The 25,897-nt window shown below is 39.2% G+C and overlaps 1 gene segment (V, D, J or C); it reads left to right on the plus strand.

Moving 5' to 3' along the window:
- Positions 1-3,205: 3,205 nt before the first annotated feature.
- LOC131907016 (immunoglobulin kappa variable 1-16-like) lies at positions 3,206-3,705 on the plus strand. The segment is given in 2 exon segments: positions 3,206-3,260; positions 3,383-3,705. Coding segments are annotated over 2 exon segments (378 nt in total).
- The last annotated feature ends 22,192 nt before the right edge of the window (positions 3,706-25,897 follow it).

Raw genomic sequence — 25,897 nt, forward strand, 5'->3', positions numbered from 1 at the left:
CACTTCTCACCTCACCAACTCCACGAATCCTCTGACTGAATGGCTCTGAGTCTTCAGCTGAAAGGCCTCAAGTTCCTGTCTCCTTATATGCCTTTCTCTGCCCAGCCATATCACTTCCTGTCTCAACCTTTCTAGTGCTGGGATTAAAGGCATGTGTGCTTCCTAAACACTGGTAGCAAAGGCATGAGCACTCAAGTGCTGGGATTAAAGGTGTGTGCTACTATTTCTTTTAGACCTGATTAATCTCATGTAGTCTAGGGTGGCTTTGAACTCACAGAGATCCAAATGGATTTCTGCCTCTGCCTCCTGAGTGCTAGGATTAAAGGTGTGTGCCACCATGGCCTGGCCTCTATGTTTAATCTAGTGGCTGGCTCTGTCCTCTGATCTTCAGACAAATTTTATTTGTTAACAAGTAAAACAAAATATCACCACAGAGGAGAGGATATGGAGGAACTGGGAGGTGAACAGGATTGGGGTGTATTGTGGGAGCCCACAGAGGTTTCCTAGTGAGATCTGCGCTTGCTTTACCCAGAAAGACTGCATAAGAGGATTATTGGACCACAGGCCTGGGTACCACATATTTGGAAAGGGCTACACTTGGCTGAATCTAGCAGGGGGAGGTCTTTTGCCTCACCCCTTGACATTGCTATAAAGATTCCTTTTGAATAAAGTTCTGAACTGGTGGGTATTATCCGGGTCCTCCCAAAGCTGTCCTGTGTTTCTGTCTTTCCTCTTGTTGGCTAGGCCTATCATTCTAACTAATATTTCTTATTCTTCTCTCCTCATAGGAACCCTGTAAAAGGTGGGGGCTGTTCCCCTACAGTGCATGATGTGAAATCCCCTAGGAATCAATAAAGAATTATATTATTATAAAAAAGCATTTCTTAATAGAAATCGTCTCGTTTTCAGGGCTTAGAATGTGTCCACTCAGTGAAGAAAGTTCATGCTCCTGTGAAAATTCAGTCAGAGTCTTTTCCTAGTAGATTCCGTCTGCCTGGGCCAAGAATCTATGTGAACACAAAATTCCTCTAATTGTAGCACAGACCAAGATGACAGAAGAGCTTTGAACCATCTGTGGAAGCAATTAAACTCTAGGATAAGTGTGGGATTCCTGTAGATTCCAGGGCCTAGAGTATAATCCTGAACAATGGGCACTGTCTTCCATCATTACAACCACTCTGTAGAGCTCAACCTCCTCTCTCTCTACTAGAACAATATATTGATTATACTGATCTCACCCATGTACTTCAGGATGTCCATACTATCTCAAAATCACAACTCAGCCACATCTGCCAAGTCATTTAGACATGTTAACATTCAATTTCTAAATTAAAGAAACTAATGGATAGTTATGAAAATGTTCAGTGAGATCCATTATTTCCCAACTAATAACCTACTAATCATCTCCTTAAAACTAATTAACTCCTTAAAACCTGACATTTTTGAAGTAATAAAAATCAGGACTATTTATTAAGTAACAGAGGAAGAAGATACCCAAATCTCAAGGCCTACAGGTTTTTGTTCAGCATGTATGAGTTTGAGATTACAGAGAAGTTGTTGGATTTATTTTAAGAAGGCATCTATGTTCACAACTGTACCATCAATACACATTTTCTTAGGAATCCAGAAACAAAATTATTTACTACTAAATCCAGTCTAAAGGCCATTGGTAAAGGGAAGTTGAATGTTTCTGGAATTCTCTTCGTATTTACACACAACATTAAAGGAAGTGTGGTAAGAACTCAGATCCCAGATGCCCTATAAAATAATGATTTGCTTGATGTTTGAGGCTGAGAGGAACTGCCATCCTCATCTTATCATCCACTGAAATGTACTGAATGAGGCTTCCTCCAGATCCTGGGGCTATCGTGTGAGAAGGCAGAACTGTCTTCCAGACCTCAAAGATCACAGAGAGGCAGAGGTACAGCAGTTAGATATCAGCAGAAAGAGAGTGAAGAGACACCAGCATTCCTACTAACCCAGAAAAAGCTATTATGTGGTACTCCCAATGGGGAGGGTGTCCTGTATCCTGAAGAAGCTGCTTTAATTCTAGGTGTTTGTTCACACCTATCACTCACCACCAGATGGTGGAAAATGAGCAGGGTCAGGCTCAGGCTACCACACTGTCTGGCCTTTCACAGCTATGTTTCTAAAAGGCCCTCTGGATTCTCAGGCTCCAGGACAAGGTTACTGAAGACTCAATAGATTCTACTTCTGATGACAAATAAGGCTGGATGGCCAAGGCAAAGACATAGATATGTGATCTATGGTATTCAAATATTTGTGTTATAAGGATGTACAAACATTTCTGCTGCTCAGTTTGTTTGCAGACAGAGACACACATGCAGACAGTGAGGCTGTCACCTAAATTAGGATAATAACTCCAGTTACTGCTCAAAAGTGAAAGGTGAAAATATCATTTGTAATACACAGCAGAGCCAAATATTGAGTAGTAATGTTTTCTGTTAGATGTTCAAGTCTATCCTCACTAGTCAACCCTTTATGATTAGGAATTATGGGAAATAGAAACAAATGGTAGTAAAGAGCAAATATGGAGGATCCAAAACTGAGAAAAAAACCATTTGCTCTGTGAGTATGAAAGTACCTCCAGTTTCATAAGAGATTGGAACCCTAAGTGGCATATGCTGTGGGATCAAGTTGCTCTATGTTTACCTCCTGTGTAATTCCTCTTTGTACCATAGTAGGCATGGTTAACACGCTAAAATCTTACTTTTTATAAATCCTTAAAATGATCCTGATGAATTATCCTTTCGATTTAAAGAAATGACTATTCCAAACTCACAAACACTTCACAAGAAAAACAGTATTTTTAACAGATCAGAATTATTTGAGTGAGTTAAAGATCTAATAGTCCCTTCCTTGTTGTATATTTCCTTACAACAGGATGTTTGTCTATATTACCCCCAAAACATTTTTGATTTTTATTTTTCAAAGTGGAGTTTATATACATTAGGAATGTCATGTAACTTGAAAATAAATGCAGTCTTCAGAGGCATGCATATCATCTGACCTTGGGTATCTAGGAACCATGGTCTTTTGCCAAGTTGCTGAGATGAGCAAGTTTTGCAGCTGTGCCCACCCTAACTAGTTCCCAGTGATTTGCATGCACTCACTGCACAGCCTTGAGGACTTCTTCATATACCAGTCACACCCCGTACAGTTGTCATTGCAGTCAGGACTCAGCATGAACATGAGGGCCCCTGCTCAGCTTCTAGGGCTCCTGCTGCTCTGTCTTCCAGGTAAAAAAGGAATATAATGGGAATTTCACTGTTACACTGTGATCAGTGTCAACTGGCATTTGGGTGCACTTCTCTCTTACCATGTTTAACTATGTGAGTATTTATTATATCTCCATTCCTAGGTGCCAGATGTGACATCCAGATGACCCAGTCTCCATCCACTCTGTCTGCGTCTCTGGGAGGCAGAGTCACCATCACTTGCAAGGCCAGTCAGGGCATTAGCAGTTATTTAAGCTGGTTACAGCAGAAACCAGGGAAAGCTCCTAAGCGACTGATCTATGGTGCATCTAACTTGGACAATGGGATCCCATCGAGGTTCAGTGGCAGTGGGTCTGGGACAGAATATTCTCTCAGCATCAGCAGCCTGGAGCCTGAAGACATGGCCACTTATTACTGTCTACAGTATGATGAGTTCCCTCCCACAGTGATACAAGTCATAACATAAACCCCCATGGAAGCAGAAGTGAGAGGCTGAGCTGCCCCAACTGCTCCTCCTCATGAATCAGTCACTGAAACTGTTTCTCACAGGTCACAGGATTTCTATCAAAGCTCATGGAGATTCATTTGTTTTGATAAAAGAGGATACACAGTCCTCTCAGGAACTTTTCAGATTTAATATTTTCTTTTATTCATGTATCCATTTCTTCTATTGTATCTCCATTTCTGAGCTTCTCTCCTCCATCTCTTATATTCTGTTGGTAAAAGTTGCCTCTATAGTTCATGTTTTAATTCCTAAATATTTTATTTCCAGGATTTAATCAGTTTGTGTTTTCTTTATTGCTTCTATTCCCATTTTCTTGTCTTGAACAGTTTTATTTTTTTCCTTCTATTGTTTATTTGTTCTTGGTTTTACTTAAGAGATTTATTAATTTCCTTGAATTATTTGTTTATGTTTTCCTTGAGAGATTTATTAATTTCTTCTTTAAATTACACTATCATCTTCATGTAGTTGGTTTTAAGGTGTTTATCTTGTGTGTCAGCTATGTTGGATATTCGGAGCCTGCTGTGGTAGGACAGCTGTTCTCTGGTGGTGGCAAAGTACCCCACTGTTATTGATTGTGTTCTATTGCTGGCATCTAGGCATCTGGGTTTGGGGTGATTTTATGTCTAGGTGCTGGTTTTGGGGTTTGTCTTGGTTGAGTCGGAGTTTTCTTTTGTTTCTCTTTCCTCTCTGGATTTTCAGAGAGTGTGTTTGCTGAGTGTTGCCTGTTTTACTAGCCTGCTAGGCTTGTGCTTTCAAGGTGCAGAGGGAAGCAGTGGGGATAGTTGCTGGTTTTGGAGGCTGGAGGGAGAGGATTTCAGGGGAAGCTGTTGTAAGGGATTCAAAGAAGGCATGGAGGAGGGGAAGTTTCCCGTGGTGTTCTTTGATAGACCTAGGGTCGACCCTGAGAATTGGGTCTGAGGTAATAGAGAGTAGGGAAGGTCTGCAGGTAGTCTACTTGGTCTTCTGGATGGCTTGCCTGTGGTCAAGCACGGGCTGCCTGTCTAATTTGGTGGCTGAGACACAGAGATGAGGCCAGAAGGGAAGGGCAGTGGGGGATGGTCTGTGGGATCCATAGGAGAAGTGCACAGGGTGGATAGGAAGCTGCAGCTGGTGTTGGTTGGTTTATGGTATCAGGAGGTGTGCACAGGGGCATGGAAAGCTGCAGCTGGTGTTCTTTTACAGAGCTAAGGGTGACCCTGAGAAGTGGGTTCTGGGGAATAGAGAGAGTGGCGAAGGTCTGAGGTTCCTGTGTGATTTTCCAAACATAAGAATCCCAAATAATTTTTCCCTTCTAAACTCTTGCATCCACCATGATATTTGCATATTGTTCCACAGTGAGGAACTTCCCTTGATGGCCAGAGATAAAAATTCATTAGTAATCTTACCTTGATCCTTCAGTTTTCTAAGTTCATCTTCTCACAATGAAGTGCCATCTTCAGGTCCTAGGGCTGCTAATACTATGGATTCCTGGTAAGGAGAGAAAGGGGATACAGTAGGAGAATAGAAGGAGGATGAGCTCTAGGGTACCTGCTGTTCAAGTCTTTACTATCCACATATGAAATGGAAGGTCTTGTCCTCAAGGATGCAAATGTGTGAGGTTTAGATCTATGAAAGTGAGATGTCAGATGAGACAGTATCTGTGATGCTGGGAAGACTTTGACACAGAAGGAATTGAATGGCCTGGTCTACAATATCATGAGAACCTCTTTAGAATGATGTACTCATATGATTTTTTTAAAAAATGTATTGGTTACACAGACAAAAATTTTATCCACAACATGTGAAGTTCTCACTTGAAATACATGAGGTGAAGATAATCTTAAATATTGCTGATTTGAACTGATAGTAGAAGACTGGCCAGTCATTACATCTCCTTATCTATGAGGCTTCTAACAAGGAGTATATAGTTTCTGACTGATTCATTGGTACTGCATCATTTTTCACACTGAAAATTAGCAGATCAGAGGCAGAAAATGTTTGAGTTTATTACTGCATGCATGCTATATATATTCCACTCACAGTGACACAGACACCAACAAACTTCTTTCTTGCTTGGTGTGGCCCAACTTTCAAATGTGTTGCTTGTCCCAAGAGAAACATATCACTGTGTGTATGTGTAACATATTATTTTTATCTCAATTTGTTTTATTTTTAGTTTAGATTCACTGAGTTATTTAAAGGGTTCTTTTTAAGTTTAAGAATTATTGTGTTCATTCTGAAAGATATACTTTTACTTTCATTTTTAATGATTATTTTGTCAATAGTTTGAAATCTATTAATATGAAAGAACTGTCACTTATGTTTATTGTATTTGTTAGTTTTTATGATGAAAATCTTTCCTTTGGAAATGTTTTTGGGATGAAGCCTCAATACACTAGTTTTGATTTGGCTAAAGGTGGGCACAATGTTGTCTTTGTTACTCTTTTTTAATAAGAATAAATTTTAGCAACATCTATGACTTAGAAGATAGAACCTATGATAGGACTTATAAATGAAGCAAGTTGGATAAACTAGTGAACAAAATAAATAAAGAACACTGAAATAATGAAAACTTGTATCCTCAGAAATAGTCCCTTCACAAGAAAATATATAAAAAAAGGTAGGTAGCTAATAAGAAAAAAATGTGTATCTTGTTCAAGAACTGAAAGAATGAATACATATCCTTTTCATACCTTAATCAACGGAAAATCATTTCTTGTGTAGTCAGAAATTTTCCTGTCCTGCCCAGGCCGGGCCCTGTGGTCAGGACGAATCTTTCCCACCTGTGTCCAATAGCTGCTTGGTCCCAAATAAACACACAGAGACTTATATTATTTTCAAACTATATGGCCTAATGGTTCAGGCTTCTCACTAGCTAGTTCTTACATCTTAAATCAACCCATTCCTATAAATCTATACTTTGCCACCTGGCTTGTGGCATTACCTGTACTTTACATCTTGCTTCTCCTGGCAGCAGCTCACAATGTCTCCTTCCTCTCCTTTGTCCCTCACTATCTCTCTTGGATTTCCCTGCCTGGTTCCTTCCTGCCCTGTCATAGGCCAATGCAGCTTTATTTATCAATCAATCAGAGCAACATATATTCACAGCATACCGAAAGACATTACACAGAAAGAAAGAATGTTTTTACATTTATGGTCATTTTCTTATGATTATTTGTTCAGCACCAGGAGCAGGAAAATTAATTCATAGTTCCCTATTCATTTATTCATTGCTATTTGATGAACTACAGTCTATGTATTGGGAATACAGACCTCTGTTGCAATTATGCCATCACAAATAATAACTTTTTCCATATTTTCCATGTGTAATAATCCTGGCTGTCCTGGAATAGGCTGGCCTAGAAGTCATAGAGATCTGCCAGCCTCTGCCTCTCCAGTGCTGGGATTAGGGGCATACACCATCACCATCCAGTGACAATTTTTTTTACTATCCATCACTTTTACATTTCCATGATACACATTTAAGATATGCCTTCCTATTATATTAAGTTTGTGCTCCTACAGAGACACATTTAATAAATCTCAGGAAAGGTAGCTCCTAACTTCTACATTTATCATTCATAAAAGAGGTATTTATCTGTAAAGTTAATGAAAGTGGAGCAACAGAATAATTATTCAACTAATAGGGAATGAGTGCATACAAGTCTTCATTTTTACTCCCAGTGTTTCGGTAATACAGCACTTATTAAGTGTCTAGTATTGGACAGATTGACAGATTTTATTATGGTCTTTTTGTATTAAGTATTACATTTTATTTTATTATTGTCATCCAGACATAGAAGATATGTTATATGATTTTTGCAATCATGAGAAGCCTGCATGACTCTTTCCTCAATCTATATTGAAACACTAACACAAATTTTGCTTATTGCTCCCTAGGGAGGACCCACTCTTGCTAGTCAGAGATAAAAGCTCAGTTGGCATCCTCTGACGACTGATCCATCTCCACAGACTGCCTCCTCAAAATGAAGTTGCCTGTTCAGCTATTGGTGCTGCTGGTGTTCTGGATTCCTGGTGAGGACAGGGCGAAGTGAGAAAGCCGAATGGGTAAGGAGGATGAGCCTTCGTATCACTGCTGATTACATGTATCCTGTACATTTATGAGAAGACAGAGTGGTCTTATCCTCCATAATGAGGCCTGTGAGGTTTACATCTTTTAGTGAGAGGTTTTAGATGGGAGAGAACTTGTTTTATAATGAAGATTATGACACAGATGGAATGGGATGGTATAATTTATGCCTTGAAGTCCCCTAGGGCTTTCAATTCACTTGGCTTGTCAATAAGGGAATTTTAGTGCATAAAGAATTGTATGTAAAAATAAACACCTCATTTGAAATAAATATCAAAAAAGAATATATGAAGATTTTCATGAAGTGTGTCCTTAACTTTGCACTTCTCTGTTTTTATTTCAGCTTCCAGAGGTGATGTTATGATGACCCAAACTCCACTCTCCCTGCCTGTCAGCCTTGGAGATGAAGCCTCCATCTCTTGAAGGTCTAGTCAGAGCCTTGTATTAAGTAGTGGAAACACGTATTTGGAATGGTACCTGCAGAAGCCAGGTCAGTCTCTACAGCTCCTGATATACAAGATTTCCAACTGATTTTCTGGAGTCCCAGACAGGTTCAGTGGCAGTGGGTCAGGCACAGATTTCACACTCAAGATCATCAGAGTGGAGCCTGAGGATTTAGGAGTATATTACTGCATGCAATGTTTGTTTCTTTCTCCCACAGTGATGCAGGCACCAACCAAAAACATCCTTGCTTGGGGTGGCCCAGCTGTCAAATATGTTACTTGTCTGTGTGAGAGAGAGCTGTTGAAGAACTCGAGATTATTGCTTTCAGCTGAGGGATTTGGAGCATGAGTGCCTGACTTGGTTACCCCTCAAGGGTCCTGCAACTCAGTTCTCTTTAGCTGCAGTAACAATGAAATTGTCTTGAAAGAATGGTGAACACATGAATTCTCAGCAACCATGAACGACTGGGCTAAGACTGAGTGAAAACCCATCCTGTTCGAATAGTTCTTGTCTGCCTTCATCACTCAAAACTATCCTGTAAAATAGACAGGAAATTGAGAGATACTCCCTTGTTAAACTTTGCCCTTAACTATATAATTACTTCATTTGTCACATTTTGTGCCTTTGACTTAAGTTCCATTTTATTAATATAAATATAGTATATTCTCCTTTCCTTTGTTTTCTCTTTGTGTAAAGCATGTTCATTGGCTCCCCACGTTCAGACTATGTTACTCATGAAGTATTTCTTTCTGATGAACAAATAGTTCTTTTTATTTTCTTTCAGCTGTTGTTACCATTTTGACTGTTTTATTCCAAGTACTTGCACAGTTAATGATGGGTAGGAACATATCCATACTAGAATTTTCTGGTTATTTTTAATATTTTCCTTCCATTGTTCCAATTTGTTTTTGGTTTGTGTTTTTATGTATTGATAAAGCTTTAACTTTTTCTTCTACAGTTGTGTAAATTTGGTGAATTTAATGTAAGCCTATTTTCAGGTTAAATTACTTTTTCTTTAGTTTCCTGAGAATGCTTATTTTTCTTTCATTTCTTAAGTTTTCTGCTAATTGTATTTTTTGGGGGGCAGGGAAATTTTGCTGTTGTTTCTTGCTAGAACTTTGGCTGTATTACCCAATTATCTCCTATATGTCATATTCTTATTAAGAAATTCATGTCAGTCTAGTAGGATTCCCTTCAATGTAACTTAGGCCTCTCTCTCTCTCTCTCTCTCTCTCTCTCTCTCTCTCTCTCTCTCTCTCTCTGAGATTTGGTATTTTGGATAGTTGTTTTGCATTGAATTTATTTGAGAGTCTTTGAGCTTTCAGGACCTGCATGTTCAGATAGAACTTCATTAACTATGTTTTCTGTATATTTACCTTTCACTCCTCTTTTAATAAAACTAACAATATAAGTTTCTATTCACTCAGTGGTGTCCCATATACTGCCTGTGTTGTTCATTTTAAATTTGTTTTATTTTAATTCAGTATATACTTTGGAAATTTAAAAACATAAATAGTGATTATTTTATATTTTTATTTTTACTCCCAATTATCTTCTTCCCTATAACACTGAAACTCTTATTCTCAACAACCTCCTCTATCTGTAATGATTTTTTTTTGAGTCAGTGAGTTAATTTTCTTTGCTTGCATGAACATGAGTTGGGTCTTATGTACTGAAACATAGAAGCTTGTTAACAGCTAATGGCAATAATTCCTATAATACTGAAGAGAATGGCATAACTTTTCCCAGAAGCCATTAACTGCCAATAGTCTGTTATTGAAGAGTAGGAACTCATCAGGCTCTCCTCCATTCATGATAAAATGATGATGGATCTAATCTTGTGCAGGGAACCACAGCAGTGAGTTCATAAGTACAATGATTGTGTCCAGAACCCACTGTTTCAGAGTTCCTTGCTTTACTTTTGTTCTTTCATTCTTCCTACATTCTGTTGGAGATGTCCCTTGAGCCTGAAGAAGGGATATACATATCCTGTTGAGGATTAGTGTGAACATAAGTGACCCCAAAAATTCTATGAGGGAACACTTACAACTGATAAACAACTTTTGTCAAGGGTCCAGATACAAGATATATATATATATATATATATATATATATATATATATATATATATACAGTAACCCTCCTATATACAATGATAAATGGGATGACAAAGAACCAGAGAGTCAACACCCTTGACAATAGCCTCAAATAATATAAAATGTCTTGGGGGTAACTCTAACCAACCAAGTGAAAGACTTGTATGACAAGAACTTCAAATCTTTGAAGAAAGAAATTGGAGATGATGATTGAAAGATCTCCAAAGCTCATGGTTTGGTAGCATTAACATAGTAATAATGGTCATCTTACCAAAAGCGATCTACATATTCATTGCAGTCCCCATTAAAATCCCAACACAATATTTTACAGACCTTGAAAGAACAATACTCAACCTCACATGGAAAAACAAAAAGCCCAGGATAGCTAAAACAATCCTGTACAATAAAACTACTTCTGGAGTTATCACCATCCCTGATTTCAAGTTCTACTACAGAGCTACACTAATAAAAACCACATTTATATATATATATATATATATATATATATATATATATATATATATACATGTATATGTTTTTTTTGAGACAGGTTTTCTCTATGTAGCTTTGGAACTCACTCTAGCCCAGGCTGGCCTTGAACTTACAGAGATCCACCTGCCTCTGCCTCCCAAGTGCTGGGATTAAAGGTGTGCGCCACCACTGCCGGGCCCACATGGTATTGTTATCAAAACAGGCAGATAGACTAATGGAATGGAATCAAAGACCCAGACATAAATCCACACACCTATGGACACCTGATTTTCAACTAAGAAGCCAAAGTTATACAATGGAAAAAAGAAAGAATCTTCAACAAATGATGCTGGTCTAACTGGATGTTGGCATGTAGAAGAATGCAAATAGATCCATATCACCCTGCAAAAAACTCAAGTCCAAGTGGATCAAAGACCTCAATATAAATCCAGATACACTGAACCTGATAGAAGAAAAATTGGGAAATGGTCTTCAACAAATTGATACAGCAGACAAGTTCCTGAATAGAACACCAATAGTAGAGACATAATTATTGAAAATTAATAAATGGGATCTCATGAAAATGAAAGGCCTCTGTAAGGTGAAGGACACTATTACTAGGACAGAATGGTCATGTACAGAATGGGTAAAGATTTTCACCATTCCCAATCTAACAGATGGCTGATTTCTAAACGATATAGAACTCAAGAAACTAGACATCAATAAACCAAATAATCCAATTAAAAAATGGAATACAGACCTAAAAATAGAATCCTTAACAGAAGACTCTCAAATGCTAGAGAAACACTTAAGGAGATATTTCATATCCTTAGCCATCAGGGAAAAGCAAATCCAAGTAATTCTGAGATTACACACGAGTCCTGTCAGAATGGCTAAGATCAAAAACACATGTGACTAGCAGGATACAAGATCAACTCAAAAAAATCAGTAGCCCTCCTATATACGATGGACAAAGAAGCGGAGAAGGAAATCAGAGATACATCACCCTTTACTATAGCCACAAATGACATAAAATACCTTGGGGTAACACTAACCAAGCAAGTGAAAGACCTATATGACAAGAACTTTAAGTCCCTGAAAAAAGAAATTGAAGAAGATGTCAGAAAATGGAAAGATCTCCCATGTTCATGGATAGGCAGGACTAACATAGTAAAAATGGCAATCTTACCAAAAGCAATCTACAGATTCAATGCAATCCCCATCAAAATACCAACACAATTCTTTACAGACCTGGAAAGAATAATACTCAACTTCATATGGAAAAACAAAAAACCCAGGATAGCCGAAAGAATCCTGTACAATAACACAACCTCTGGAGGCATCATGATTCCTGACTTCAAGCTGTACTATAGAGCTACAGTAACAAAAACAGCTTGGTACTGGCATAAAAACCGACATGTGGACCAATGGAATTGAATAGAAGACCCTGACATTAATGTGCACACCTATGAACATGTAATTTTTGACAAAGAAGCCAAAAGTGCACAATGGAAAAAAGAAAGCATCTTCAACAAATGGTGCTGGCAAAACTGGATATCAACATGTAGAAGGCTGCAAATAGATCCATATCTATCACCGTGCACAAAACTTAAGTCCAAGTGGATCAAGGACCTCAACATAAATCCAGCTACTCTGAACCTGCTAGAAGAGAAATTAGGAAGTAATCTTGAATGCATTGGCATAGGAGACCACTTCCTAAATAGAATACCAGTAGCACAGACACTGAGAGAAACAATCAATCAATGGGACCTCTTGAAACTGAGAAGCTTTTGTAGAGCAAAGGATGCGGTCAACAAGGCAAAGCAACAGCCTACAGAATGGGAAAAGATCTTCACCAACCCCACATCTGAAAGAGGACTGATATCCAGAATATATAAGGAACTCAAGAAATTAGACATCAAAATGCCCAACAATCCAATTAAGAAATGGGCTATAGAACTAAACAGAGAATTCTCAACAGAGGAAACTCAAATGGCTGAAGGACATTTAAGGAATTGCTCAACATCCCTAATCATCAGGGAAATGCAAATCAAAACAACTCTGAGATATCACCTTATGCCTGTCAGAATGGCTAAGATCAAAAACACTAAAGATACCTTATGCTGGAGAGGATGTGGAGCTAGGGGAACTCTCCTCCACTGCTGGTGGGAATGCAAGCTTGTACAACCACTTTGGAAATCAATATGGTGCTTTCTTAGAAAATTGGGAATCCATCTCCCCCAAGATCCAGCTATACCACTCTTGGGCATATACCCAAGGCATGCTCAATCCTATACCACAAGGGCACTTGCTCAGCTATGTTCATATCAGCATTGTTTGTAATAGCCAGAACATGGAAACAACCTAGATGCCCTTCAACTGAAGAATGGATAAACAAAATGTGGTACATATACACAATGGAATACTACTCAGCAGAGAAAAACAATGACATCATGAGGTTTGCAGACAAATGGATGGATCTAGAAAAAATCATCCTGAGTGAGGTAACCCAGACTCAGAAAGACAAACATGGTATGTACTCACTCATAGCAGGATACTAGATGTGGAACAAGGATGACTGGACTGCTACTCACATCACCAGGGAGGCTACCTGGAAAACAGGACCCCAAGAAAGACATGGGGATTGCCCAATGACAGAGAAATGGAATGAGATCTACATGAACAGCCTGGACATGAGTGGGGGTAGTGAAGGGCAAGGGTTAAGGGAAAGAGAGCTTGGGGGAGCGGGAGATCCCAGCTGGATCAAGAACAGAGAGGGAGAACAAGGAATAGGAGACCACGGTAAATGAAGACCACATGAGAATAGGAAGAAGCAAAGTGCTAGAGAGGCCCACAGAAATCCACAAGGATACCCCCACAAAAGACTGCTGGCAATGGTCGAGAGACAGCCTGAACTGACCTACTCTGGTGATGGGATGGCCAAACACCCTAATTGTCATGCTAGAAACCTCATCCAACTACTGAGGGATCTGGATGCAGAGATCCATGACTAGGCCCTGGGTGGATCTCTGGGAGTCCAATTAGCAAGAATGAGGAGGGTTTATATGAGCGAGAATTGTTGAGACCAAGGTTGGATAAAGCACAGGGACAAATAGCCAAATGAACAGAAACACATGAACTATGAACCAATGGCTGAGGGGTCACCAACTGGATCAGGCCCTCTGAGTGGGTGAGACAGTTGATTGGCCTGATCTGTTTGGGAGGCATCCAGGCAGTGGGACCGGGTCCTGTGCTCATTGCATGAGTTTGCTGTTTGAAACCTGGGGCCTATGCAGGGTCCCTTGGCTCGGCCTGGGAGGAGGGGACTGGACCTACCTGGACTGAGTCTACCAGGTTGATCTCAGTTTGTGGGGAGGGCTTTGCCCTGGAGGAGATGGGAATGGGGGGTGGGCTGGGGGGAAGGTGAGGGGGGCGGGAGGGGGGGAGAACAAGGGAATCCGTGGCTGATATGTAGAACTGAATTGTATTGCAAAATAAAACAAAAAACAAACAAACAAAAAACCCACATGTGACAGCTTGTGCTGGAGAGGATGTGGAGCAAGGTGAACGCTCCTCCATTGCTGGTGGAAATACAAAGTTGTACAGCCACTTTGATAATCAATGTGGTGGTTTCTTAGAAAATTGGAATCCACTTACTTCAAGACTCAGCTGAACTACTCTTGGGCATATACCCAAAGGATACTCAATCATGCCACAAAGACACTTGCTCAACTATGTCTATAGCAGCTTTATTCATAATAGCCTAAAACTGAAAACAACCTAGATGTCCCTCAACTGAAGAATGGATAAAGAAAATATGGCACATTCACATAATGGAGTATTAATCAACTGTTAAAAACCATGACTTCATGAAAATTGCAGGTAAGTGGAGAGTACCAAAAGAGTCAACAGGAAAGGGGGTTATTTTAGGGCCAGGTAGAAACATGGTGCTGAGGAAATGCTCAGGAATCTACAAAATAATCCAAACAAAGACAGCTAGCAAAAGGGAATACTTAGCCTGAATTGGCCACCTCCTGTGACCAGGCAAGACTACCAGTAGACAGATTGGGACACCAATCCAGCCACATAACTTCTGACCTACTGTGTGAAGTGGAATATAGACTTGTTTGTCTTAAATAGGATCCCAGAAGTAGTATTAATGAAGAACTTGTATCCCATAGCAAAGCTTCATAAACTACAGAGATCTATACTCCATTGTCTTTTTTTTTTTTTTTTTTTTTAGATATCATGTGTGGGTAAGCTCTATTTCCTGTCTCTTTATGGTGTTCCATCCATCTACTTGTCTATCTGTGCACCAACAGTACACACAGACTTAATTACTGTAGGTTAATACAAGAGAGAATAATAAGTTAGAAAATATAATACTACTTTTCTAGCCTTCTGATTTTCTTTGCTATGATGTGCCTTGACTTTCCACATGAATTGTAGGAAAACTCAGTTTATCTATTTCAGGAATTATTTAAGGAATTTGAGTTGTATTACATTGACTGTATGTGCAAATTGGAGAAGAAATACATTTAAAAATGGTTCATGGAGTTGGAGAGAATGCCTAGTGGTAAAGAGCAGCCGATGCTCTTTAAGATGACCTGGGTTTAATTCTCAGCATCCACACAATGACTCCCAGCTATCTTTAATTTTAGTTCCACGGGATTCTGCATCCTATCCTGGCCTCTGAGGGCACCAGACATACACACATTTTGCTTACAAACATGCAGTTAAAACACTCATTAATATAAAAATATTCTTTAAGTTCTCTTTTCATGTGTATGCCCATAAGAGCAAGAGGATTATAGTATGATCATTTACTCATTCCAATGTTTCCTCTCAGTGAATGCTTACTATCTTAATTCCTTAGTTTTTTTTCAAAGCTAGAACTATGTGGTAGCCATCATGATAGCTATGATGCTTATAATAGAAAAAAAATAACCCTTGAGACAACACAGCTAATTTTTAAGCTAGGAAACCTCAGATTCTAGGATTTCTTGTGTGCACATGTGAATAGATAGACAAGAGAGAAAGACATATAGATAGACAAACAGACAGATAGACAGATAATCTCTATCTGCCCATTCAACTATCCATCCATAATGCAAAACAGACTGTTAATTCATAGATAAATAACCTAAGATATTCTATTCTATTTTGCTATATATTATTATCTTAATAAATTTCATGTTATATAAGTACCGTTTTATGACTCCTGAAATTCATTAAGGATATTAATGAGACTTCAGGGGATCATAGATGTCTAGATATTTTTGATCTGTGACTCCATGGATAATCAAGGACAGTTAAATTGAAGAGAAAAGGGGAGAAATACCATTAGACGTCTTAGAAAAGGAGATAAGAAGGGCCAGAGCAATGCCTCCACAGTTAAGAGCACTGGCTGCTCTTGCAGAAGACCTGGGTTTACTTTCCAGAATGCACCTCACTTCCGAGATTTAATGACTTCTGACTACATTGGGTACAGGTATGTTCACTGTCATATGTAAATGCAAGCAAAATGCTCTTATGTGTAAATGAAAACAAAGCTGCACCTTCATAAAAGAACTGCATTTGACTGTTCATTCTGCTCAACCCTGTATCTGGAGAAGCATGCACAGATGTCTATCACCATTGGCACTGTATCAGATGACCGTCATAGGGACACACAGTAAACTCAGAGAAAGGAGCGGGCTTGTGCTCTCCCTTCCTGACACTGCATTTAAAATGAAATAGCTCAGAATCATTTACATAAGATGTAACCTTATAGAAAGACCTGTGAATGGCAGAATAACCTTATAATGCAAAATGTCTTCTTCTCAGTTCATAGAAAACATTTCATGAATGAATATATGTTATACATTATAGGTCTAACTTAGTTTAATGCATTTAATTGTTCTGTTATAGATTAAACTCTCTGTAGCATAAACCAATTTATAAAAAGCAAATATGTAAATAAATAATCAATCAGTAATGATATTATATGTCCTCTGACTTAACTTTTGGAGGACTAGATTTTGTATTGGTGTCTTAACTAATAACCAATTCTTGTCAATTGATTTTAGCATCTCCTTGGTCCAACTTGGTTGACAAACATTTTTATCTCCTTGATAAGATTATATATTATAATATTATCTTTCTTATTTGAGAAGTATACTTTAGTACTTTTTAAACATTTATTTTTTTTGTCTGGGTTATGTTATAGTTTAGGCTCTGCCTATTAACCTCTCATTCTAGTAATCAATAGTGTAGCTTACACAATGTCATGGGATGTTGTAGGTGATATGGTGGCATCTAGAGTCTCATTAAGGCTTTCAATTTACTTTTTTAGTGAAAACATATTTGGTGCATAAACAAAAGTTAAAAGTCTAAATATATAAAGATCTCACTCAAAATAAAGGAGATTATAGATTTCTCATAAAAATTGTTATATGACTTTGCACTTACCTTCCTTTTACCTTTCAGTGGTGACAATGTGATGACACAGACTCCAGTCTCCCTGCATGTCATCCTCTGAGAGCCAGCTTCAGTTAAATGCAAGGCTAGTTGGAGTCACTAAAACAGTAATAGAGACACCTTTGTGAGTTGGCACTTGCAGAGCCCAGGTCCATCTCCACAGCTCTACATAGAAGAGGTTTCCGAATGAGCCTCAGGGATCCCAGGTACTTTCAGATCAGAACTTATTTTACACTGAAAATCAGCAGGGCTATCCTTTGCTTTACATCTAGTGTCCACTTATGAGTGAGTATTGATTGTGTTTTTCTGCTGACTTCTAGTCATCTTGGTTTGATTTATTATCACTTTAGATGCTGACTTCTGACTTTTTTCTTTGTTGGTTGCATGCTTTCAGAGACCCCCCCCCCCCCTGCTTTCTATTTCTTCTCTGTACTTCTCTATACACTCTGGCCAGAGTGACCTGTGGTTTGTTGGACCAGTGTGTCTTCAGGTCTAGTAGTATGTTGCTGCTCACTTAGGTTTTTTTTTGTTTGTTTGTTTGTTTTTTTTTTCTTCTTCTTTGCTTCTGTGGTTTAGGGTTCAGGATTTGTTTCTGAGGTTCTGTGGTTTTGGAAACTGGCATGGCCTCTGGGAATCTGAATACTGATATGATCTCTAGGGTTTCAGGTACCTGGGGTTCCTAATGCCAGCAAGACCTCCAGTAGAGCATGTGGCTTCTATTCCAGTTGTGGCCCAGGATAGGGGCACTGCTTAGCAAGATTTAAGGGGTAGTATTGTGAAGTAGCCAGTGTCTTACATGGGGCTCAGAGTGGCCTCCTGTAGAGTGTGAATCTTTACCTACACTTGTATCCTTGGAGAAATTTCTCCTTGGTCTGGAACATAGGTTTCCTTCCTTCCTTCCTTCCTTTCTTTCTTTCTTTCTTTCTTTCTTTCTTTCTTTCTTTCTTTCTTTCTTTCTTTCTTTCTTTCTTTCTTTCCCTTCCTTCCTTCCTTCCTTCCTTCCTTCCTTCCTTCCTTCCTTCCTTCCTTCCCTCCTTCCTCCCTTCCTTTCTTCCTTCCTTCCTTTTATTCTAAAATATCTGTTGTCTGGAAATTGAGCATTTATAAGCAACTTACTAAAAATCAAAATGAGGACTTTTGTCTAAGATATATAACTATGAAAATAATAAAGGAAAACAAAGTTGAAATGCTTCATGACACTATTTTTTTTTCTCAGACCAGATTCTAAAAGCTCAAGAAAAGCTGTATGTTACCTTCCCTTCTCTCCTATTTCTTTTAATGCATGTCTTTTCTGGACTGCCTCAGCAGGTGTCCGGGGCATCTCTTCCCATCTTCAATTTACCTGCAAATACCCAGAGGAAGGAGTTTGCTATTCTGATGTGGCCTTCTGTGAATGTGTTCTCCTCTTCCTTCTGCTCTCGTGCCATCCATTACAGAGTTCTCTAGACGGAATTGATATTTGTGATTTCCAAACAACACCAATCCCCCAGCTGAGTCGCCATTAGTTCTATCAAAGCTCTTGTGACTCCTTCCATGTTTATTTTTTAAATTAAAAAAATAATTGTTAATCTTTTCTAAGACGTGTGATCATAACTATCATAAATTTGATGATCAGGGACATATTAAAGAAAACAAAGTTGGCCAGAAAATGGGAGTATAAATGGGCTCCCAAATTGAACTGAGGCCTATTTCTTCACATGACACAGAAAAACTGGAGTAAATGAATCAGAGGGATGGCCATGGCTGAAAGGGAACAGTCAGCTCTGGGAGAGTTTCTGGGTTGAGAAGGATGAGGCTGGATCAACTTGCACAAGGAGCACTCAACATCCCCTAATCACCACCACCTTACATGTAAATGTTCTCAGGCCTTCCTCTATTGTCTGAAGTCACATATTTGCCATTTCATGAGGATAACAAATCCTAGCCCATTAATTTGGAGAGGATAGCTTTTATTCAGCTTATTGTTTATAGTCCATCATTGCGTTAAATCAAGGCAGGAATTTAATGCAGAACCCCGTGGGCAGGAACTGAAGCTGAGACAATGGACTTCAACCTAAGACCATCTGTCCAGTAATGATAATACTCACTGTAGACTGAGTCCTCCCACATCAATCATTAAGAAAGTACAAACTTGCTCACAAGACAATCTAATGAAGGTAATTCTTTAAACAAACTTGCTTCTTCTCAGATATATCTATGTTTGTGTCAAGTTGACAAAATATAACCAGTACACTTAGGCACATGAGCATGCTTAGGTCTGTACATGGATGGAAGAAGTAATAAATGCATTCTCCATGATTGTAGCTGCTTATCCTCAGGCTTCTAGAATCCATTTTACATATAATCCTGGAGAAGTTAGAAAAGAATAAAAGAAGTGGGAGGATATATTGTTAGTAGATATAACAAGTACTGTGGAAAAGGGCTGTGAACACTGGATGAAAATAAAAGAACAACACAAATTTCAGGTAAGCTTAGATAAAGAGCCAGTTCGCCCATCACTTTGACAGTCTGACCAGCAGGGGTCAGCATAAACACATGTCTTTTCAGTTAAGGGTTTCCCTGCAGAAGGGTCAGTTAATCAGCACAAAACAAGGAGATAGTTTAAACATGGGGAGGAACTGAATCATGTCAATACAAAGAGCATCTTGGATTTGGCTTTCTTGAAGACTTTCTCTCTGGAGTTATGTGGTTTCAGTCATCTATTTAACGCAGGTAAGTTGAGGTTTGTGTTGTCAGTGGGTGTATTGAATGTGTATTGATTTAAATGAGAATATTTTGGTCATGAGGTTGGAAACATGCCCATTTCCTTTCTCACTCTACAGCATAAACAAAAAGGACTATGGTAAAACCATGGTTTAAAATAAATCTACTCTTAGTCTAGGTTATTACTTAAAACCCAGGACAAACATATTTAATCATATTTCCTATGGGTGAAAATATTATTTCCTGACATTCACAGAAATATTTGAGATTTGAAATAATTAAGTCATCTTAGCTGAACTTTACTTGCAAATGGTTGCAAACATGAACTAGATAGGAAATGAGTGTAGAAGAAAAATGGAATTGACCATACATACAAATACTTTTAGATAAAAATCAGATCAAAATTGGTACTAACAATGTTCCATTCAGCTGACAGAGCAATATGTTTCATATTAAATAGGGATTTCTCAGTACACTCTTCTTCATGATATACACAATGCTGACTTAAGAGAAAATATGTTGGCTTTTTAATGGAGCTATTACTAATAAATTTAAAACACAAAAATGAAAAGATGCCAAATTAGACTTGTTACCTAAAGAGATGGAGCTTGATTTATCACTGACACACCAGGCCGAGTGCAAGCCCAGCAGCCCAGCTTTTCTATTCTATGCTGTGCACACAATACACCAAACATTTCAGGAGAGCACTTTAAGATTTGCCAACAAATGGCATGAGTATCAAATGACCTTATGGATCACTGATTCTCAGGGGAACATATCTGAATCAAGATTTCCTGTTCATCATATTCCAGACATGTTTTCAAAGCTGCATCTTTATGTCAGAGGGGAAAATGATAAATATTGTTTTCTTAAGGGTATTCAAATAGCATTTTCTAGGACAGTATTGGTTTTTTTTTTTTTTTTTTGGTTTTTCGAGACAGGGTTTCTCTGTGTAGCTTTGCGCCTTTCCTGGAACTCACTTGGTAGCCCAGGCTGGCCTCGAACTCACAGAGATCCGCCTGGCTCTGCCTCCCGAGTGCTCGGATTAAAGGCGTGCACCACCACCGCCCGGCCAGTATTGTTATTCTAGAAACCAAACCTTTAGATTTAAGTCCAGAGCCTCACCATGTTCATATATAATATATATATATATATATATATATATATATATATATATATATATATATATGCATTTCTAGCAAATGACTAATCAGTAATAGTTCTAAAATGAATGCTGATTTTGGTATACTGCTAGTGATTTTATTTTTTATAAAAACGTAGATAATCTAACAATAGTCATTGATATTTCACTAGTGGCATGTATGATATTATTAGCAATGGCTTTTGTGGTATGGGATTTATTTGGCAGGTCCTTAAATCAAGAATTGATTCTTTCCACTGGCTTTGTTGTTAATGAGCCACATGCCTTCAGACCATGGTCTATCTGGACATTATTCACCCTCAGAACAATGTTACCTGTGCTCCTGGCAGTAACTTTATTGTTCTTATGAGGTGGAAGAGGATATTTATTGCCATCTGAGAGTCCTGTTCCTTTTTCTCCATGATTCAATCCCTGATGCTAAGTGGTGTGTGTCTCCATATGCTATACTGCCATGTAGGAATACCTTCCTCAGTCCATGGTGCTTCACGTTCCATGATCTGTTTTCCTTTCCACCACACACAGAGGATGTCTTCTATACAGCCTTTGTCCCAATACTCTGTCTTCATTTGTTCAACCAGAACAGCTTGGGACCTGGAATTCTGGAAGGGGCAGGAAGGGAATGATTAAAGGACAGACACACACAAAAAATGTACAATAAACCTGGGATCAGGTAGGAATCTGCTACCTCCACAACCGAGAACCCCAGAATGTTTATTGGGTATAGTAATATATAATATTGGGGGAAGAGTTAGCTAGTTCCACAGCACATCTCTATAGACCAGTAGCTTCAGGGTATAAACATCAAGGAGGAGGACATCCTTCCACACACTGATCAATTGTTCATAAACACTCATTCTTTGATCCCAAGGTAATGTTTGCTGTCCCTTTGAACCTGGCTCAAATAAGAAACTGGCTCTGCTAATGTTTCATGAGACCAAAGTTTTGGAGTCTTCCACATGGCTATGCCCATGTTAACAATATGCAGCCACTCAGGACTTCATTTGCTCAGGCCTTCACCTGCTTTATAGCATTGTATTTTATCTTTGTCAACTATTAGGTTAATAGTGCCATTGCTGAACACTTGCTGAGAGCAATCGACTTCTGAAGAGAGGCGTTGTGGTTACTAAGCAGAGTAATGAACAGCCCCACAAGAGCTCACGACTCATTAGGTAGGACAAAATTAGATTCACCTGGAAGAAACATCTATCAGAACAGGGAAGTCACCTGTAATTGTTCTAGAAAAAAATACCTCTTAGAACATGGCAAACCCTCTCTGCTAGTCCTGTCTCCCCTTCAAGCCAGTATTAGAAAAACAGCAGACACTTCGGACCCTAGCCAGAGTTCTGTGGCTAGAGCCTAGTGAGAGATGCCAAAGAGAATGGAGGTGGAAAGCTGAGCAGGGGGCAGCTTTCTCCCAGGGTGGAGCTGCAGCAGAGGTGGTGTGAGACCGAGGAAAAGCTACTGGCATGCAGAAAGCAGTTAGAGTCTGAGCAGAGCAGTGTGGTGGCAGCAGGGACTCTACATTGGGGTGGGGGGTGAGAGGGAGACAAGCCAGGACAAAGAGGATCTATCCAGGGGAAAAATCCTCCTGAAAAAGCTTTTATTTCAAGTACTTTTATTTTCTTTCACTGACTTGGTAAGGTAGGAGAGCAAAGCACTGAATGGTATAAAGAAATGCAGCTTGGAAAATGTAGTTCATAAGAGCATGATGTTATAAAGAAAGGCAGCTTGGGGAATGTAGTTCGTAACAGAGCTACGGTATAAGCAGGCCTAGAGGGAAGCTCAGATAGAGCAGCCAAACACCCAAAAGAAATTGCACTGCCCCAAAACTCTGCATTTTCAGCCTCAAAATGCTGCTGTTAGAAAGCTTAGCTTACCTCCTGGAAATAAGAAGCAGGTGAACAAAGCCTGGTGGCATTAAAATGCTAATGCAGTTTGTCAACAAACCACTTTAAAATCCATTAGAAAGCAAGGGAAAACAGTCTGAATACCAGAAAATTGCTTTGGGTGTGAAAAAAACTTATGGGCAAATAAGAAACTTGGGTTGTGCTTGAGATGCAAAAGGGAAACATTGAATGACAAGGAAAGGCATCATTAAAAGGGCTCATGGCAATCATAAGAAGCAGCTTTAAAAAATTAAGAAGGTGGAAATTGTACCCTCAGAAGCTTGCTGGCTGTCTGAATTTGGTGAGGTGTGTGGAACAAAGAAATGCCAGCTCTAACAATATCATAGCTGCTGATGTTTCTCCAGTAAAGCTAGAATGAAATGGAACCTGGAGCCACACTGCTTCTGTTTCAAGGAAGGCTCTTTTAAGGAAGATGGTTCCTAATAGATGCGTAGGGAGTTTTTTTGTAAGAGCTTTACAGTAGCTCAGTATGGCAATTACTCATAATTTGCAAACTCTGTCTTATTGGAAGAAAAAGTAAATAGTTCTATTAAGAAATCTCTTCTAGATGTTTGCTAAAGTTTGTAAAGTAGTCCTATAGAGTTTGCTTTTGAATGTAAGTTTATAAAAAGTGTAAATATGTAGTGATGACTTGTAAATATGTTGAATGCAAGTTTGTAAAAAGTATAAATGCTTAATGTAAAAAGTGTAAATGTTGAATGTAAGTTTGTAAAAAGTGTGTAGTGATGTTCATATTAGAATTGTATTTATTACTCTTTACCTTCAGATAAATTTGAACACTTTTTATGATAGCTTAAAATATAATTTTATGGTCTCAGTAGCCCCTGGAATGCTTAGGTGAAGGTGTCATAGTCATAATTAGGGAAGCTTTTCTGTCTTCTTCCTAAAAGTTTCCACTCCTCCTCTGTTTCTGTTTAGAAATGGGTAGGCCACCCACAATTGAGTTAGTTTGTATAGAAATTCTACTGCTGTGGTAGGAACACACGTATATATGAGCTACTTAAACAACTGAAAGTATTTTAATAATTAGCATGGGTTTTTGTTTACTTGAGTGGATACTTTGAAGTGTTTTGAAATGACTGTTTTCTCCTGGGAATCAAAATATTCTTTTGAAAGTTTTGTTGAACATCAGTTAGGAGAGAGTTTTGATTTAGAAAAAGGCTTGGTGCAGCTAAGACTGATGTAATCACCTTAGATCCATTCCAAAAAGGATATTCCATCTTTATTATCCTCTACTCCTTTACTGGGAGGTGTGGCAGCTATGGAGATCACTGTGGATGTTTGCAAGCTCTTAGCAGGGACCTAGGTCAGAGCTGAGTTAAGCTCTAATCCTCTTCCTGCCAGAGGTTGGTAACCACAGATGGGCAACTTACTTCTTGATAGCTTCCAACCTATTCCAGAGTATGCTTGATGGAAAGTGTATCTCCAAGACAATAAGGAAGATTATTCAAGAAGGAAGACCTAGGACAGGCACAGTCTATCAGAAGGGCCTGAGGAGCCCTTTATTATATCAAGAACTGGGAGCTGTGGAGGCTGACAAAGATTTCTTAGTGAGATGTGAGCTTACTTTACCCAGCAAGGCTGCATTAAAGGATTGCTTGACCACGTGTGTGGTTACCAGGTGATTGGAAAAGTTTGGACTTGGCTGTGCTAGGGGGAGATGTTTTGCTCCACCCCTTGACATTCCTATAAAAGGCCCTTTAGAAGATACAGGAGGAGCTGGTGGATATTGATCCAGGTCCTCCCAAGGCTATCCTGTGTTTCTGTCTGTTTCTCCCCTCTATCTTTCTACCTAATATCTCTTATCCCTCTCTCCTCAAGAGTACCCTGGGGAAAAAGTTGGGGTGGTTTCCCTCATATCATATAATCTTTTTTATATGTTTATGTGAAGGACTAGAAGTTAGACAGATCACTGATAGGCAGAAAGATAGAAACAGGGACCACAAATAGATAATAAAAATGATAGCCAGGCAGTGGTGGTTCATGCCTTTAATCCCAGTACTTGGGAGGCAGAGGTAGGTGGATCTCTGTGAGTTTGAGGCCAGCCTGGTCTACAAAGCGAGTTGCAAGAAAGGTGCAAAGCTACACAGAGAAACACTGTCTCAAAAAACAAAACAAAACAAACAAACAAGCAAACAAAAATGATAAATATCCAGACGATAAAGATGGTGAACTTCTGGCCACTTTCTTTTTTTTTCTTTTTCTATTTTTTTTTTTAAATTTTGCAATAAAATTCAGTTCTACATATCAGGCACGGATTCCCTTGTTCTCCCTCCCCCTTCCGCCCCCCTCACCATCCCCCCAGTATATCCTCCATTCCCACCTCCTCCAGGGCAAAGCCTCCCCTGAGGACTGAGATCAACCTGGTAGGCTCAGTCCAGGCAGGTCCAGTCCCCTCCTCCCAGGCCGAGCCAAGCGACCCTGCATAGGCCCCAGGTTTCAAACAGCAAACTCATGCAATGAGCACAGGACCCGGTCCTACTGCCTGGATGCCTCCCAAACAGATCAAGCCAATCAACTGTCTCACCCATTCAGAGGGCCTGATACATTTGGGGACCCCTCAGCCATTGGTTCATAGTTCATGTGTTTCCATTCATTTGGCTATTTGTCCCTGTGCTTTATCCAAACTTGGTCTCAACAATTCTCGCTCATATAAACCCTCCTCTTTCTCACTAATTGAACTCCCAGAGCTCCACCCAGGGCCTAGCCATGGATCTCTGCATCCAGATCCCTCAGTTGTTGGATGGGGTTTCTAGCATGACATTTAGGGTGTTTGGCCATCCCATCACCAGAGTAGGTCAGTTTGGGCTGTCTCTTGACCATTGCCAGCAGTCTGTTGTGG

This window comes from Peromyscus eremicus, chromosome 3 (genome assembly GCF_949786415.1).
Source record: "Peromyscus eremicus chromosome 3, PerEre_H2_v1, whole genome shotgun sequence".
Classification (NCBI taxonomy): Eukaryota; Metazoa; Chordata; class Mammalia; order Rodentia; family Cricetidae; genus Peromyscus; species Peromyscus eremicus.